Below are 14,433 nucleotides of genomic sequence, written 5' to 3' on the forward strand. Positions count from 1 at the left end.
CATCAGAAAAACTCTTATTGTTTCTAGATCATTAAAAAGGAGCATGCTGGGGACTGCAATGGCTCCCAGAACTTATTTTGTTTCTCCCTGTGCATTAGGATTCAAGACCTAAAATAAATGCCTATAGCAAGATGTTAGGAAATTCAACAAGTATAAAGGGATACTTTAGGGAATGGACTGTATGATCTGCATTATTAGCCATTTGTTTGAAAATTCAGGGAAGCAAACAAGGGGATTAATTCCATAGTATTTGTCATTCCTCCACGTAAGCATCCATCAGCATTACAGCAGCCTGCATGGAGGCAAGTTCAATTCCAGGACTACCCTGACAATTCCAAATTTGCCACCCTTCACTGATATTCTCCCGGTTTCTCCTTATAAATACTGCACCAGTTTGCCTAGTCTGTCATAAGCCCTGCAGTGTAAAACTCCACTGCAGAACTATACGCGCCTGTATAAAGTTCCTGACATAATATTATTAAACTATTTTTACAAAAACATCATACTGATTATAAGGACCAGGCTGATGCAACTGGAACCAGATCTTTCATATACCATTCCCTTATAATTCCACCTCAGAGAGGGATCAACAAAACAGTTCCTGAAATCAAAGGACTTTGACCTTAATTTCACTTTCACACCAACAATATATAATACTCAGAAAAGAGCCTTTTTTTCGAATATTTCAAATTCTTTCATCTTGAAGATGCAAACATTTGACACAAGAATGTGTGTTCTAACTCATCTCTCAAAATTTATAAATATAAGACCAAAAACTTTAAACTGTATTCTCACCAATATAGACATTTCTTTGTGCACAGCATTTTTAAAGATGTGAAACATTTGCTTTTTTTTTAAAAAAAAAAAAAGTTAAATAATATTTTTAACACGGGAACAGAAGTTGTTCTAACTAGTAAGTCAACACATACTGACTTGTCAGGAAATTGTTGCAAACCATATAGTGCTGTGACTGAATTGGATCTTCTCTGGCTTCCTCAAGATCCACTGCTCAGAAATCAAAATGAAATGACTATATATAAATTATTGCCCTTGGAAAACACACGGATTGCTGGTTTTGCTCATGTACCCACCGTTTATCATGAAGTATTTTAGTCATATTCTCCAATTTTGCTACTAATAAGGAAAGTTACCTTTAAAACCATGTCTGTATTTTAAGCAAAGCTACTTCAGGGTAACAAGGAAATTCTTTCAAAAAGAAGTAGCAGTACCTGCAGCACTTCCGTGCGTACAGGTGTGTTTGGGAGGCAGGTAGCCAAAGTAATCCTTATAGTCGGTGGGTTCAATTCATGTCTTTGTCTTTCAGACAGAAGAGGTGTTTCCACAGTGAAAGTCATGTAAGCATCTAAAATTTCAGGACTGTTTTCTGCCAGACAGCTGATCACCAATTTTTCTCCTTTTTAAACACAGAAGATTAAATACTGTTATAGAAGCAATCCCACCCAGGCACCTATGTTTGATGCAATTAATTACAAACCTCCACTGAATTTGTATTAAAACAAAACAAAAGTATTGTTTCAACTGCTTCAAATATTATTTAGCTTTTACAGTAAGAAGAAAATAGCCCCCAAAGCAGCATCAGAATCCTCACTTGGGCTAACTGCTGAAAGCACACAGGATTTATTTCTTTTTAAAGCTGTAAATATACAGTTCACATAAACACAAAAATTCAAAGAGTTCAGAGACTTTTGTCAAAATTAAACTCTTTGTTAAAGCTAAACAAGCACCTTTAAACAAACTGACTTCCCTGCAAGCAGCTTTGCCACATGCATACAGTCAGCAGCTGAGTTTCACGCTGCATGACATATTGCTGTTTCTGTCTGTGTGCACAGAGCACAAAGGGGAGATTTAACTCGCTACACAAAAATAGAACAACATATGTTAATAATGAATGTTAATCTAATCACAGGCAGGAAACCACAGAAATAACCCACTCAACTGACCGATACCCCATTTTCAACACACTAAATCAAACAGCACACAAGAACTTGGATGCATGTGCTGATGGAGAACTACAACACAGAATTGTTTTTGACATTCTGCCTTTCAGAGCACACAGACCTCTAAACATGTTAGCCTCCCTCCGGTCAAAATCAAATCCCAAATCTTTCTTAACCAGTTTGATAAAAAATGCAGCAAGCAAGCACAGCAACTCAAAAGAAGAGCTGCAGAAATATTACTGCTGCTGCTCCTCATTTATAAAAGACAGTGTTTATCCAGAACGTGAAATTCCCTAGGGATCTTTCAAGACAGCTTCCACCAGGCAGACCCACCAGCCCGGGCCCTTCAGAGGAGGAGACACGGAGCACACCTAGCGCGTCACTGCCTCCCTAACGGAGCAATACCTGCGAGGAGAGGCATGACGTCTAACTGCAGTGAAGCAATGCCGTCCTCCTTTGCCGCAGTAGCATCAATGCTTCTTTTAGGACCAGAACGTTTTCTACCTGTTGGTGGAAGGCAGGGTTGGACTGAGTAGGAAGGAGGAAACATTTTGCTGCAATTAAACAATGAAATAATTTACAATTTACTGCAGTAGGTGGCATAACTCAGAATCATCCTTAGAAAAGATGTCGATTATACCCTTTAACACCAGCTTAGGCTGGTTTTTCAATATGCTCAAATTTCCATTGCACAGTCCACTATACTGTATACAGAATTCCTGCTTTACAAAAAAATTATTTAAACCCAAGTATTTAAACCCTACAGTCAGATCCTTTGTCCAGTCAGTTAACTAAGCAAGCACAGAATTCCAGTACAAGCAGTTGAAGTTTGACAAAAAATGCAGCAAGCAAGCACAGCAACTTAAAAGAAGAGCTGCAGAAATATTACTGCTGCTGGTCCTCATTTGTTATTATTATAAAAGGAATGCCAACATGTTTTAAGGACATATTTAACACTCAAATGGAAGGAAAGACAGGCATGCAACATGTTACTGAAGTTTTGCCTTTTAATAACAGCAAGAAATATTAGCAGTTTAAATTACAGTGGGGAAAAAACAGCCTCCTTTGAAGATAAGCAAAATGATAACCCACATCGAGAACTCCCTACAAGTGTGTAACTGTTTATCGAAAGCTCATAAATGGAAGTTCTACCCGCCTTCATTCTGCAAGAAGCAGCACGTGGAAGTTTGAGAGGTAATTCTGTAGAACTGATGGCGTAAGTCACGGGTCTCTAGAGTCATGGGAAAGACGCACCAAACCACAGCCAGGAGGTTACAGAGCAGACGTGGTTCAGGGGTTAAGCCCTGTGCGACCTGAGCTGCCTGCCACCACTGCACGCGTACAGCCAGGCTCCAAAACGCCTGCCTGCCCTGCTTCTGGCTGGGATAGGGTTTATTTTCTCCTCTGCATGCCCTGTTTTGCATTAGTGTTTTCTTTACTGCTCTTCAAAAGGTCTGTCTATAAAAGCAGGAGCAAGCGCCAAACTCTGCCACAGCGGACAGCAACAGAAAACAGTTGGCAAGTAAAGATTTGGTTGACACTTATCAGTGCATTCACTTATTTTGATAGAATCATAATACAATTCAATCTTATCATTCACATCCAGTGATGTTTACTGATAAGCAATTGTACATTTTATAATGTGTACTGGGGGTAATACGTACTGTAACCCTGTGATGCTGTGCTGGTTTTTGGCCAGACAAGCATGCTATTTAACACGGCTGCGTTAATATATGCTCCAGTGTCCACTGTCACAGTGATTATCATCCCCCACCTTTCACAGGGCCTTCATCAATTGTAAACTACAGATGAGAGCAAAATATTACTCAGTGGGGCTGTGCATCTTCATTTAACATAATGAACTAGAACTGGAAATAAAAACAGACTGTAAAGCACAAATCAAAACCCAGCCTGCAATGGAAAAAACAATGCAAGTGACATGAAAAAAAAAGCTTGATAATGTCACAGTTCGGGATAGTTGTTTTAGCTCCAACACTACTCTTTAACTGTTTTACAAATTTCATTATTGCCCACCCAACTCCCTTGCAAATATCCATCATGTTATCTCTGGAACACTCCAAATGGTAGAAGAGGGCCATCATCATCATCCCTGTTGCACACTACTAGCTAAGGAAACTGAACGGTTTATTAAGCTGCTGAAGAAACACAGAAAGTTCACGGCAGAGCTGAGACTAAAATAAAACACAGGTAACTTTTTTTTTTTTTAAAAAAAAAGGGAATTCAAGGTTAAAATAAACAGAATTCCATATCCACCTTTTCAAATCCATAGTTCCATCCAGAACTTACTGTTCATGGTGACTGTCCTGTCTGATCCATATGGCAGAACTCCACATTATCATTTGTTTTCTCAGTTTCTTTTGAAGTTGAATTAACTGGAAGACCAGCAACAGCTTTCTGCTGCAGAATTCGGGCCTTACCCAGAAATCTGTTTTTTGCAAGTGTCACACTTCTGAAAACATTAAAAAGAACTGAAGGTATTTAAGAAATATGGAAAATGAAAAAATAAATCCCTGCCATGCTAATGATTCCACCAAAACAATTTCATTTAAAAAAAAAATAATACTCAAGTCTAAAAGAGCTCAATGGCCAGAATATAAATGTAAAGGAGAACAAAAAAGATAGCAACAGGATACATGCTCCTTCTCTTTTGAGTAAGAGACCAAGTACCTGAAGAGATGCATAAAATAAACCATCTTGTAATACATACTACAATATCTTACAGATTTTTCTGTACCTCTGCTTTGCTTTCTGAGGAAAGAGAAATACACCTGTTCCAATACTGTTCTCCTTTGGTATCCCCTGTAACACAATTACAGATAGACCAGAAATCTAGAATTAATACATTTTCACTGTATTATAGGAGCAACTGCCTTCTCAGGGGGAAAATGCTGCTAGGAATGCTGTCACAGCATCAGCATTAACAAGCTTCCAAAACTTTGTAACATCAACCCCTGCTGCAAATGGTTCTTCATAAAACTTCACACATTTTATTCCCTACAAATTTATTCCTTACAAGTTTGACACATTATTGCTACTGATAAATGAATATTAACCAGAAACAATAGAAAAGTCTGTTTAACAGAGGTGAATCTCACTGTATTTTAAACCTCCTGAATAAATGATTTTGTTGTCCCTGTCTTCAGAGCACTGTTACACATTGTACCTGGAGGGCAGCAGTAGAAGACATACCACGGCAAAATTATTTTATCTGTGAAGAATGCATTCAGCTCTAAAGATTCCTCATAATGGGGCGACAGAACTGGTGGTAGAATTTTCTATGCAGTTCAAGGCAATACAACGTCTGTCCAAGAAGTTTTTGCATCAGTAGTTGCAAAAACTCAACACTGTTTTACTTGGCTTTATAGGCAGGATTTATAATAGCAGCAGTTTGAAAACAAAGGTATTTGGTGATGTTTTGAGAGGTACAATGTTTAATAATGAAATAATTATAGTTCAATATATGTAGACAGATATGTAAAGTCTATACTTTTACACACATGAAGACATCCCTTTTTTTTTTTTTTTTTTTTTTTTTAAGACTTTCACAACCATTTTATTGCTAATAACATAGACTGCAAGAATGGCAGATGTCATCTAGCCATCTCTGAGCGTGACTCGTGTTACATGCTTGGGACACAAAGCCCAGCTCTCCCTGACTGCTGCCCCCACAGCTGCTCACAAGGATTGCTTTAAGGCTTTCTCGTGCTGAGCATTTTCTCCAGATTATCATATTCAATCTACAGCATTTTCTCTAGATTTATTAATATGTGCTACATCTTCCCTTTATCCTTGGCATTAAACCTGTCAAACATACTTTCTTCCTCCTCCTCCCTCCAGGAATCTTAATCTCAGAGGTCTAAATTCTTCAGCTGATTCACAAGCATTATTTTAATTTGGACAGGCATCCACGCAGTGAGCAACAAGTCAAGGCTGTGGCTGTGAAGCTTGAAGCAATATATGTTTATAGCACTAAAAATAATAATCCCTTACCCAGATTAAGGCAAGCATTTCCCATATAACTCTACCTATCCTCAGAGATGTTTCAAAAAGGGTCATAGTAATAGCTGGGAGTGGGCAGAAAGGCGGCTGGCTGCATGGTTTTGCAGCACTAAAAGTGACAACAATAAAAATACAGATTTTCTTTGTATTCCTATAAAACCACAGTCAAAATTGTTAATATATGTAACAGGTAACTACGTAGTGAATGACAGATTGTCAAAATAATTACTTTGGGAACAACAAATCTAAGTAAAAAAAAAAGTTTATATGTGGTTTTGTGAGTAAACTATCATGCTAAGGAAAAAAACCCCACACCTGCTTAAAAAACCCAACCACTAAGGCTGTTTCATTTGCCTCAATACATACAGACTAAATAAGTCACTGCAAAGAGCTGGAGACCCTAGAGACCATCACTATATATAGAAAACTCCAGGTGTTGGGAATAAATGAAGGAAATGGTAGTGTGGAGTTCATGGAGGCAACGTGGAATTTATTGGAAACCTCCCTGCTGCAAACTGAGAAAGCATAGAGGATATTAGACCATATGTGGGCATTTACAGCAGTATTAAGAATTGTTCTGGAACCAATTTGAGAGAAGAAATGCAGCATACAATTATTGTGACCACCATATTTCCTGGCTGTGGACTTTTGACACAAAATGAGGCAAGAAGGAAGCTGATTCTTTAGAAGAAAAAAAAAAAAAAAAAAAGATTCTTTTCCAGGTGTGCAAAGGAGCAGCAAAATTTTGCCAATAAAATTGGTAAAATATAACCTCCTGAATGTCAGATTTGCTTTTAGAGTAAACATGTAGGCTGCTTGTCAGGTCACTACAAGTCCTCCACAAGGAATGATCATTACAATAACATAAAGCTAGAAAGAAACATCACCACAGTCACAACACAGGTGGAATGAGAATGTTCAGGTATATGAAAGAGCAACAGTGACATACGTAAGGATAAATGTTCATTCATTTTATCCTGTTTGAGCTTCACTTTGAACAGGTACATTTTCCCAGAACTAATAGCCTGATAAATATTCTTCGATAGCTCTTGTGCCATTAGCCTGTAATACCTCTAAATAAGTTTCCAGTAAAGATATGGAGGGGTTTAGAAAACTACTAGAATATTTCTATCTAAAAATTATTTCTATTCCAACTAATCTGTATTGTAAGCTCAGTTTGCATGAAGACTAAACACATGCTCTTCATTTTTCACAATACTGATGTCATTTGTTCACGTTTCACCCAAACCTTGTTACTGGCATGACAGACAGCATAAATGCACGCAAGGGAAGTGCAACGGCATAAGGAACTACACTTTCAGACTTCACCTGGACAAATAGCCTTCAAATATCTTTATACTTCAGCAATATAGACGCTTGCCAAATGCAGAGCAAGTCCAAAGTACGGTGATGCCCTGGGGTTCTACAGGAAGTCTTAAACAACGTGGACACCCACCTCTGAGCAGAAAGGATATGCTTGTGGGAGTTACAGAGCAGGATTTCACCAATGCTATTTTTGGAGTAAAAACTCTACTTATTTTCAACAACACCAACTCCCATTTGCACCGATTATCTCCTCCCATAAGCCATTAATAAATAAAACCCCATTCCAAAGGTTGTTTTTTCATTTCTATTACCACAAACCAATATGCAAAAGATAAACACGCTAGCCCCACTGATTCTAGCAGTTTTGAAGCTTTCATCATGCAATCATATGGTATTTACTGTCACACTCAAAAATACAACGCAGAAGGAAACAGCTCAGTTGGCAAAGGCTGCAGTATGGTGGGCACGAACACTTAGTTTACAAAACCGGGAACTGAGGACTGTTAAAACCAGAACAGGCAGCAAACCAAGAATTATGCAAGGTGATGTAACAAGGCACTGATTGAAAAAAAATCAAGATTCTCTCAAATCTTACAATTCAGCACCTTTGTTAGAGAAGTGTTCAGCCTCTAACAGCTCAAAATACAGGCTAGGAACTTAAAACAAGGTGGCTAGATTTTCTAAGTGTTGTGAGAATGGGTTTTTTAAAGATGGTTTTGCACTGAGGATTTTGCTTCCATGTGCAATTCAACAATCTTTCTGATTTTCTTCGACTCTAGAAATGCATGGGTTTTTTCAGCAAAACAAACCCCACACCATTTGATCTGCAAGATTCACTTACAGATATGCTCATCAGAAATATTACTGTTCTCACAGCATAGAAAATACTCAGAAATATGTATCTGTAAAGCTAAGCTCATAAATTTGTGCCGAAGGCATTAAGAGTCCTTTCATTGGTTTCATTATCTTTTGAGCAGAGTCACAGTTGGACTAATTCTTGTTCGGGAGAAATTCTTGAAGTTACATAACAGCACAAAATGAGAAAGCACATCATAAAATATGGGACTGGATTCATTATCTTGCGCTATCACCAATTAATTTTTTAGAGACAAAATGGGACCCTTGAGAAGTCATTTAAGAGTTTCTATTTTTTCAGATGACATTCTGAATGACGTATTTGAGATACACCCTATTCATGATTCATTTCTATTTCAAGTCCAAAGTTTTGCTTTATGAGTAATACCCCAGAAAATATGACTCTTTTGTTATATTTTAATCACGTCTTGAACCCTCTAACATTTTCTACAATTTTAGAGTTACATGCTAATTGTCAGAAATTTACCACTGAAAATTATTAAAGCAAATGACTTATTAAACCCAAAGAGAGAGTAACTGTGCCTAAGAGCAGAACAGAACAAATACTGCTGTAGCAGCACAGTTCCCTATAAACTCAGCATTATCTTAATTGCTTTAGAAAATTACCTCATGGTAATTTGACCCAATACAAATTCATAGTTGATCCACTGAGCTCACAAGCCAGCAAAGCCTGCTCTGCTAGCAACTGTTCCTGTTGACACTACCCTCAACCTTTCAAAAAGAATGAGGTGCCCTGAACAGCAACTTCCACGCTTTTTGCCACTACCAAACTCTTTCAGCCCAGCAAAGTCTGGGTTTATGTAATTATTTCATAACAGCTACTTCACCCCAAATCTACTACTAACAAGCTCGATGTATTAAATCTTGATGCTTTTTCTCCTTTCCTATAATCAGTAGGCATCGGTGCAAAAAGCAGTAATTAACCACTTTTGAAACCACAGTATAATTATACAGCATTAAAAAAAAACCCATAGGTACTAAAAAACCAATTATATATCCTCAACTGTACTTTTTAACACATCAACATTTCCCAGTGCAAGTGCAGCACTCTTACCTCACTGTACAAAAGTCATCTCTCCTTGACGGATCTGGCAAACCACAATTAGATGCTGCTAATCCATTCAGATCAGTTTCTTCTGCTGAATTAAAACAGGTTTTACATTTGTTAAGTATTTCTCTTTTAATAAGTCCATTAAGACTAACAAAATGCAACTGTAAAGCTCTAGGAAAATGTGGTGAGAAGCCTCATGCAAGCTGTATTTTTTAACTCAAAATCACAGCCCATTTAATTTTTGTTTGCATCTCAAGGATGAGTTTGAATAAGCCTAAAATATAGGAAATTAAATATTTTTTGAGGGATTTTGAGAGATCATGCAGAGAAACTAGAATATTATAAAGTCATACTTTATTACCTAGAAAAATAAGTTCCATGGTAATTATCATATGCAATTTAAAACAAAACTAGGAATTAACAAAGTAATGAAAATGAGGTGAGAGTACCCAAGTAATACTTTGTTAACACTGAATATGCTATCTGTACTTAAACATCTACTGATGTCAATAATGTATCTTAACACATGAAAGACTGCATACATAAGAAATAATACATTACTTTTGCCTTATTTATTTTAATAAACTGTTCCAATTGCTATTCTAGCGAACAGCCACAAAAAAAGTAGTGTTACCAGTGTCCAGAGCTCTTCCACAATGTGTAGAAATGCCCAGATATTTAGTGAATGTTTATATATGCTAGAAGTATGGTATACTACACCTAACTGTCTTCAAATGTTCTTTAATTACAGAAAACCACTCTACAGCCACGGGTTTCGGTGTTTATTACTCAACAGTTAACCTCACAACAGCCTTAAGCACACTGAGATGTAAGTCTTAATTACAGTGAGATTAGAGGAAAACAACCCTGTATATGAGTGGCAAGGACAATTTGCCCTTGAATAGCTATGTTCCACACAATAAAGGCCAAAATTTGCCATCACCTGGAAGCCAGCAAAGACAGAGCAGTGTAATATTAGGTTTTTATCCAGCTATAAAGAGGATTCTAAGAAACTGTAGCAGCTTACTTATTTCACAGAGCACAGAGCACAAGTACTGATACACCCAATAGGGCACACAATTTTTTACAGTCAATGAAAAGAAAGGTTAAGACATCTTCAGAACATTCCTTTCTTCCTTAACATGGAACGGGTTAGCGTGTAGGCAAAATGCTGGCATCTCCCCATTCATCTGAACTGGAAGCCGTGTTCCTGTCCCTTATTTCCTTGAACACACTTTCTACCTTCACAGATTTAATATTTGGTCCGTCGATCCCCTCTGTGCCCATCACTAGATGGCACTACTACCAAAACACAGCTGCATTCTGCTCGCCTAGTTACCCCAGGAATTAACCCACCTCTATTTAGATGGCGCGTGTCATTAATCATCAAAAACCCCCTACAAAGATAACCAAGCAAAGCTGGTGACACAGTGTTCCCCAACAGAACGTAAGCAGCCCTACATCAGATGCTAATATAGGAGGAAATCACATTATCTGCTGAATCCTCAGTACCTTCCTGCAGTAACAAGATTTCCCTTTGGATAATTCTATTTGGCAAGTTCATCTTTGTTTGTAGATCTAACAAAATCACAGATAAATCACAAAGGGACGACCTAGCTGCGAGGTTTGTTTTCACCAGAAAAATGTAAAATTAAGGATAAAAAAAAAGAAAAACAAAAGAAGCAAATATTGTTTGTGTTTTCACAATATGACTAAAGTAAAAATAGGGAGTGTCAAAGTAATTGCTTTCCAGTATTTTTTGGACATTTTTGTTCATAAAAACATTCTAAGAAAACAACTATTAAATTGCAAGGCCAACTGCCTAAAAGCAGAGATTTTCACAATAGAAGGTCTATGCTGCTTGAATTCACGTACGTATCCAAGACCTCAGATTCTTTTTCCACAGTCCTCTGCACCAGACAGCACACTATTGTTCAGTGTGTTGCTCAATGAAAGAATATTTCAAAACTCAGGGTTTTTCTTAATGCACAATGCAGGTCTTGGTGTAATTTCTTTCAAAGTATCCAAGCAGTAATCCTGGTGTATCAAAAGAGTTACTGAAGTTCTCCTAGAGAGCTCTGTAACACTCACTGCTGAAGTGCCTTTTTGCTTTCTCAGTTTTCTCTAACAACATGTCATATATTCTCTCCAGTGTGGAGACTGAAAATTGAAGTACAAAAAAATAAGGCACAAGATTTTCACTAACCTTGATAGCCCAGCTGGAAAGCCAAGGACCTAGGGTTTTTTTTCAGAATTCTCACATTCTATATTTATTTTAAATGTCATTAACTTTTCATTCATTTGCTCTTGACTTCGGCTGCTGTTGTGAGCTCTCAAGCCCCACGTTCTCCTGGCGGGCTCTGTAACGCAGTACCACGTGCCTCTCAGCTCTGAGCAGAGCACTCTCCACTCAACAGTGCCCTGGCGCAGAGAAATCCCAGTTTTCCCATTAGCAAGCTTGCACGGGGCTCCACAGGGACGATGAAAGCTAGCAGCAGGGTTTAAGAAGACGCAGCTACCAACGCGCTGCCGGTACATGGAGAACCCGCTGCAAGGCCAGGTTGTTATCTGCAGCAGGTTCTCAATCAGCATAATGCAAGGCCAGATTACAGAACGGCATACAGCTGGGATCCCACCAATGCCAGGAGCTAGCACTTTCATACTTCTTCCATGCACTAGCAATTCAAAGGACGTGTGGCATTCTGCTGCTGGGATTCCAGATATTTGCCAATGGCAGAGAAACAGAAAGAACCTGGGAACTTGTGTTGTAGTCATGGCTCCAGATGTTAATGCTGTCACTTACAAATGAAGCAGCAGAAAATCCCAATGCTTTTTTCTAGCGTCCCTTAATAACTTTCTGTGAGCCAGCCAAACCTCTTTCCTGCCCCAATTCTATCCCAAAGCTATTAAAAACTTGTCCTAACTAGACCTACTACCTTCAGCCTTCCTGCAACACCTTGTTCCCTCAGTAGATTCCTTGGTCCTGTTCCTGCTCATCTGTTGCTCACGGTGCCATTGCACTCCCCTTCCCTTTTCACCCATAAGCTAGTTCCAGCTTCCATACTGGTATACCTCCTACAGGAAGGGTGGAAGGCTTCTCCTGTGCCTTGGATTCCTTTGCTGCTTTGATTTTTGTACAGCTGGGTGCTGGCTGACACTCTTCAAAGTATTTTCTTTGTGATAGCACTGCATGTTTTACCCCACCTATCGGGGAAAAAAAGAAAATAAAATAAATTCCCTGGCTTAGACTTCATTGCGTAGTCTGATTGAGCTACTCAAATTTTGAGCAGCGATTTTCCCATGGCACCTCTTACCCTTTTCCTACTATCTGTAAGAAGCCACTCTTGGACTTCAAGTCTGTTCATCTGGAGATGAAAATCATCAGTGTTACTGAGATTTACCTCCAAGCCCACAGAAGAATCTAGCATAAAATGTTTTCCCTGAGTACTGCGTAGCGATACATATTCCGAAGACAATCTTGGGGCAGGCGAGGTTTGCGGGACCTCCCAGCACACTGAGCCTGCAGAGGAGGCAAACAGCCCTGGCAGTGAGCTGCGGGGGCTCCTCCGGCAGCATGCTGCCTCAGGAGGGAAAGCTTTCAAACCTTCATCTTGCCTTCCTCCTGCGGCTCAAACATAAGGCTGCTCGTGAGAAAATACCGAACTACAAACAAGTCTCCATTCCTCAACAACGACGACTCCGGTGCTCAACCTATCTTAAAGACCAAACCCAAATGCTGTCAGAAATCTCCACCAGCTGCAAAGCCTATGTGCTGCCAAACCCCACCACCTCTGAGCAAACGTTTATTAGCATTAGTTCAATCAAAAGAAACCGAATCCTTTATTAACTAACTAGTACCTGAGATCTTATAACCCCACCAAAACCCTATCCACTGATACACATGGGAAAGAGAGAACAATTACAGTCTTTTACTAAGAAATTATGCATATTTCAATAGTAACATTAATTTTGACAGTAGTTTCAGGACATCAGATCAAAGGATACCCCATTTACTCTTAGGTTTCATTTCATGTTTAGTTCTCTGGTATTTATTAAGGACTCAGATCTCACGTCACACATATCTATAAGAGCCCTAACAAGGTCTAATGACATTAACTCAACTAGTAAAAATGAAATATAAATTATAAAATAACTGTCTTTGAAACCAATGAACTTCAAGCTAGTGTGGCCAAAATTTAGGGCTAGATTCAAGTTATGGGGTTGCGGAAGACAACAGGGGGAGAAGATGAAATCGAAAGACACACAGCATAAAAATATGGCTGTACCAGTTTGGCTTCTCAGGACAATAAGAAGAATCTTTGAAATCTATCTTTAAAAAACGAATACATTCATTGCTACCATTACTACCCAACAGCCTCAAAGAACTTGCTAGTTTTCAAAGGTTCAGATCACAGGCCTAACTATATTTTCCTGCCATCAACATTTTCAGAAGCTGACTCATGCATTCATTAAATCACCAACAAGTAGGAATTATCTTAATGGGAATGACGTATAAATGCCAAATAATCTCAACAGTAACATCAATAGGTGCAGTCACAATTTCAAGATATGTTTTATCTTAAACATTGTCTAATATTTATTGCATTAGACTTACCAACAGCCTCTGCATCCCTTTCTAGTGAAGAAATAATATTTTGTTTACAAAGCTTTGCTTTTGAGGAAACTTTGTCCTTGGTATCCCAGATTTTTAAAGTTATTTTGTGATCTCTTAGTTTTATTAGATATTCATTGGCGACAATGATATCAACACTATGGTCCCATGATATCCACATCTTGTCATTTTCAATCCATGGTGTAATAGCCTATTAAAACAAAAGATTAAAATATTTACAGGAGATGACCAGTACTGAAGAATTTGCATTCACATGCTGACCACTATCACGACTGCTCTCAAGCCTACATATCTTATTCCCTTCAGCTTCTGCTGGGTCTTACATGACGCAACCCCCTGCCTTGCTCCGTCAGAGCAGCATATTTTGTTGGATCCAGACAAAGTGTCTTACCAAGCCAAGGTCTGATACAAAGACCCAAGGCAAGAACAAACAGCAATTAAGCTGTTGCTCAGCATGAGACTGTGGAGTGAAGACTTAACAGAATACTGTAAAAGCAAATGTATACCCTTTAAAAAGTTGAACTGGTATTTATAAAATTAAAGGACCACCACTAAGCTTCACATCTATA

General features: G+C 38.5%; 1 protein-coding gene across 1 annotated transcript in view; it reads right to left on the minus strand.

Annotated features, from left to right (window-relative positions):
* CFAP92 (cilia and flagella associated protein 92 (putative)) overlaps positions 1 to 14,433 on the minus strand; it is an 89,149-nt gene that overhangs the window by 16,242 nt on the left and 58,474 nt on the right. The window contains 3 exon segments of the mRNA XM_055805205.1: positions 1,230 to 1,414; positions 2,364 to 2,462; positions 13,847 to 14,054. Of these exon segments, the coding sequence (XP_055661180.1) occupies positions 1,230 to 1,414; positions 2,364 to 2,462; positions 13,847 to 14,054 (492 nt within the window).

Source organism: Falco peregrinus, chromosome 5 (assembly GCF_023634155.1).
Source record: "Falco peregrinus isolate bFalPer1 chromosome 5, bFalPer1.pri, whole genome shotgun sequence".
In the NCBI taxonomy this organism is placed as follows: domain Eukaryota; kingdom Metazoa; phylum Chordata; class Aves; order Falconiformes; family Falconidae; genus Falco; species Falco peregrinus.